Raw genomic sequence first — 4,696 nt, forward strand, 5'->3', positions numbered from 1 at the left:
GGCGAGGCGGGCAAGGGAGCGCTGCGGCCCCAGGCTCCTTTGTTGAGAGCTGTGTGTGGAGGGTCCTTGCGGGCCAGTCGGAGGCTGCGGAGCAGCGGGGGCTGCCGGCAATGCCCGCCCGGGCATCCTCCGGATGATGGGAGAAGCAGCTGCTGCCGCCGCCGCTGCAGGGACGCGCTGCGCCCCATCCGCCGCCGCCAGAGAGATGGGAAGATTTGGGGCTCGGAGGCCGAGAGCGAGAGAGGCGGAGCCGCTTTGCCGGGAGCTGGGTCCCGTATAAGCCCCCTCCCCCCACCTCCCCCAGCCGGCTTCGCCCCCTGGAGCGAGGAAGGAAGCTGCGGTCCCGAGAGGGCGGAGGAGACGCCGCTGGAGCCGGGCGCACTGGGCTCAGCGGAGCGCGAGCAGGGCTCCGGGCCCGGTGAAAGTTTCCCTTCCCGAGCCGCAGGGCGCTCGCCGCCCGGAAACTCTGCCCAGGGCTTGGGCTGCCGAGTCCCGCGGCCCCCTCGGAGGCGTGGGCACCCCCAGCGAAAGACAAGGCGCGAGAAATCGAGGAAAGAGTGACAGCAGGATAGACCGCTGGGCGGTGATCCGGGGCCGCTCCGGGGCGCGCCTGCGGCTCCAGGTGAGCGGGGGAGCCAGGCAGACCCGAGGGTGGGCGTTACTTAGGCGGAGGAGGCGGCCGGGGAGGAGGATTGGGGGGCACCGGCTTACTCCGCTTCCCCTCGCAGGTCCTCCTCGGAGCCGCTGCCATGGGAGAGCCAGCCCTGGGCGCCGGGGACCAGCCGCCGCTGCCGCCGCGCCCGCCTCGGAGCCGCGGCCCCAATCCCCGCGCCCGAAGCCGGCCCGCTGGGTCCCCCTCCCGGGCTGCAGGGCCGCCTCCCCCGCGCCGCCGGCCCAGGCTGTGCCTGTGATGAGCCGCAGCCCGCCGCGAGCCCTGCCTCCGGGCGCGTCCGCCCGGTTGCTCCCGGCCGCCCCTGCCGCCGCGCCGCGCGCCCTGCTCCCGCCGTGGCCCCGGCGCCCGGGCCGCCGCTGGCCCGCGTCCCCGCTCGGAATGAAGGTGTTCCGCAGGAAGGCGCTGGTGCTGTGCGCGGGCTATGCGCTGCTGCTGGTGCTCACCATGCTCAACCTCCTGGACTACAAGTGGCACAAGGAGCCGCTGCAGCAGTGCAGCCCCGACGGGCCGCTCGGGGCCGCGGCGGGGACAGGCGGGGGCGGCTGGGGGCGCCCAGGGCCTCCTCCAGCCGCGCCGCCCCGCGCACACACCCGCTTGGACCCGCGTATCCCGTACCGCCCTCCCGCCGCTGCCGTCGGGGCGGCTCCGGCAGCTGCGGCGGGGGCCGCAGCCCCTCCCGGCAATGGCACTCGGGGCACCGGGGGTGGCGGGGACAAGCGGCAGTTGGTGTACGTGTTCACCACGTGGCGCTCTGGCTCGTCCTTCTTCGGCGAGCTCTTCAACCAGAACCCCGAGGTGTTCTTCCTCTACGAGCCAGTGTGGCACGTGTGGCAAAAACTGTACCCAGGGGACGCCGTTTCCCTGCAAGGGGCGGCGCGGGACATGCTGAGCGCTCTCTATCGCTGCGACCTCTCGGTCTTCCAGCTGTATAGTCCCGCCGGCAGCGGGGGGCGCAACCTCACCACGCTGGGCATTTTTGGCGCGGCCACCAACAAGGTGGTGTGCTCGTCGCCGCTCTGCCCCGCCTACCGCAAGGAGGTCGTGGGGCTGGTGGACGATCGCGTGTGCAAGAAGTGCCCGCCGCAGCGCCTGGCGCGCTTCGAGGAGGAGTGCCGCAAGTACCGCACGCTGGTCATCAAGGGCGTGCGTGTCTTCGACGTGGCCGTGTTGGCGCCCCTGCTGCGTGACCCGGCCCTGGACCTCAAGGTCATCCACCTGGTGCGCGATCCCCGTGCTGTGGCCAGTTCACGCATCCGCTCGCGCCACGGTCTCATCCGTGAGAGCCTGCAGGTGGTGCGCAGCCGGGACCCGCGAGCCCACCGCATGCCCTTCCTGGAGGCCGCTGGCCACAAGCTGGGCGCCAAGAAGGAGGGCGTGGGCGGCCCGGCGGACTACCACGCGCTCGGCGCCATGGAGGTCATCTGCAACAGCATGGCCAAGACGCTGCAGACGGCCCTGCAGCCCCCTGACTGGTTGCAAGGCCACTACCTGGTGGTGCGGTACGAGGACCTGGTGGGAGACCCTGTCAAGACCCTACGGAGGGTGTACGACTTTGTGGGGTTGCTGGTGAGCCCTGAAATGGAGCAGTTTGCCCTCAACATGACCAGCGGCTCGGGCTCCTCCTCCAAGCCTTTCGTGGTGTCCGCACGCAACGCCACACAGGCCGCCAACGCCTGGCGGACCGCGCTCACCTTCCAGCAGATCAAACAGGTGGAGGAGTTCTGCTACCAGCCCATGGCCGTGCTGGGCTACGAGCGGGTCAACAGCCCCGAGGAGGTCAAAGACCTCAGCAAGACCCTGCTCCGGAAGCCCCGGCTCTGAGAGTGGTTCCCGGGGGACCTGACTCTCTGTGGAGACCCCCACAGGAGGATTGTGGTGTATTTAAACTAGAACAGTCTAGACCCAAACTGAGGAAGCCCGAATATTCGGTTATAGTTCTATAATATAAATAACCACACAGGCACTTGCTGTCAATATTCTGAGTCATCGAATTTCAAGGAACAGCCACAATACTACACACACATCTCGGAAAAGACTAGACTGGAAAGTTCTGACGGGCTGCCCCTCCTCTCCTCTCCCCTGCCTCTCTCCCTTCCCTTTTCTCCCATTTCTTACCCTCTCCCCTACCTGCCTTCCATCTTGAAGTGGGATGTTGATTAAATCAAGATCCAGTAATCCAAATCTTGTTTACAAAATTTTCGTGGTATCTGTGAACATGTGAAAGAGTAATTTGGATGTGGGGGGTGGGGTGGAGAAAGGGGAAGTGGTCCAGGAGCAAAAAGCCCCATTGGGCATGATAAAGCAAGGAGGCATTCTTCTCAAGTAGACTTTTGTGAAAAAAGCAAGGGTTATATGTGAGTATTAATAAAGAAGATAATAAATAATATTCTTTTTTTATATTTGCCTCCATTACTTTGGATTTGCCTGTGTTGCTTGTCCTGTGTAGCCTCAGACAGACTCTGCTTCCCCTCCCCCACACCCTCTGTCCCTCTGATTCCTAGAGAACAGCTAAGATGGGTGGGGGCAGCTTCTGACTCTGATAAGAACCCGGGAGTTGTTTTCTCAGATGTAAATCACGGCCTGTCAGGTGCCCAGGAATGGGAACAAATCTTCAAATTCTAAAGGCAAAACCCAAGCAGGGCAATGGAGGAAAAAGCACACACTCCTTTCCTGTTCCCTGCGGGCACAGAGAGGAAGAAGCAGCCCCCTGGGGATCTGAAGCATTCGGTTTTCGTTACTGTTAAGTCTGGGGAACCTTGAAGCCGAGACCAATGTTTTTTTGGTTCTGAGGTTAGTTCAGAAAAAGAATTTTTTTAAAGAAAAGTGTGTAATTAATAAAACTTCTGATGATTAGAACACATGCCTCAAAAATCAGGGTGGACCTCTTATTGGCGATGGTAACAACTTCTTTGGTTAGAAAAGTGACAGAAGTATATGTGTCTGGAGTGTTTTTTTGCCACTGACAAGCACACGGTGCCATATGACAAGGGAAGTTTTATCTGGGAACTGTAGGGGCACTCAGACTTTTCCTCCTCTTCCTCGCTTCCCATCCAGATTAGTGCAAAAGAGAACGTGAACTTAAAATGGCTTATCTGCGATGCCCATGGGGTCTGTTGCTTTTCTTTATCATGTTTCCTAAAAGTAAAATTGCAAGGAAGCTATAACGTTGCAGACAGTATAAGGCTTCAGCCAAGAGCTTCTTTTAGATGTGAAAATGAATTATAAGTCAGTGTGTTGCATTTTGAGATTTGGTATTCTCCAGGGAGAAAACCATTGCAATTTTCCTGCGGTGGTAATGGTGTTGCTGCTGTCCTGAGCCCGTTTGTACTGAAGCATTCTACAGAATGTCATATGACGATAGGAAGTTATGAAGCCTAAACAGGCACAAGAGACCGTGTAGTTATATATTATATTAAATATGGTACAAGTTCAATATCATCATGACTTTATTTTACTATAATTTATTGTGATATCTCTGCTGGCCAATCTGTACAGGTTAAATGCTGAGGATTTTATTTGATGGAAAATAATATGTACATGGGAAGTATTTTAGCACAAGAGGGTTCTTAAGTGTAATTTTCATTACAATGTGAAATCTAACTGTTAAGAATTCCAGGATAAAGAAGCACAGAGGTTCAAAAAAAAGATGTATTGAGCAGTGGGTTTTATAACACCTTCTAGAATGGTTATGTCTTAATCTAGTAAAATCGTTTAAAGCATTGTGTTTATTAAGCCGGATTCTGGTTATGACACGTTGACCATGTTTTCTCTATTTTCATGGTAGTGCCCATGCTGACTTATCTTTAGCAGCAGTAGGAGATTGTAATAGCTTTAATTTAAGAATACTTTAACATTAAATGAACAAAATAAATATTAATGTTGGATGACTACAGATGAAACAGGTTTAACAGGAAATTAAGGCAGCGTCATTAAAAAGCAACTACTCTGAATAAAATAACCATTTAAAAATAAATTTCATGTGGCATTAGAACCAGCTCTTATCACTTAATCACAGTAAAATTC

The 4,696-nt window shown here is 56.7% G+C and overlaps 1 protein-coding gene across 1 annotated transcript; it reads left to right on the plus strand.

The window, feature by feature from the left end:
- Window positions 1–729: 729 nt before the first annotated feature.
- Window positions 730–3,070, plus strand: CHST2 (carbohydrate sulfotransferase 2). Its single transcript, XM_070577584.1, has one exon. It carries the CDS (start codon window positions 911–913, stop codon window positions 2,492–2,494), a length of 1,584 nt encoding a protein of 527 aa, XP_070433685.1. The 5' UTR covers window positions 730–910; the 3' UTR covers window positions 2,495–3,070.
- Window positions 3,071–4,696: the final 1,626 nt, after the last annotated feature.

This window comes from Equus przewalskii, chromosome 15, assembly GCF_037783145.1.
Source record: "Equus przewalskii isolate Varuska chromosome 15, EquPr2, whole genome shotgun sequence".
In the NCBI taxonomy this organism is placed as follows: Eukaryota; Metazoa; Chordata; class Mammalia; order Perissodactyla; family Equidae; genus Equus; species Equus przewalskii.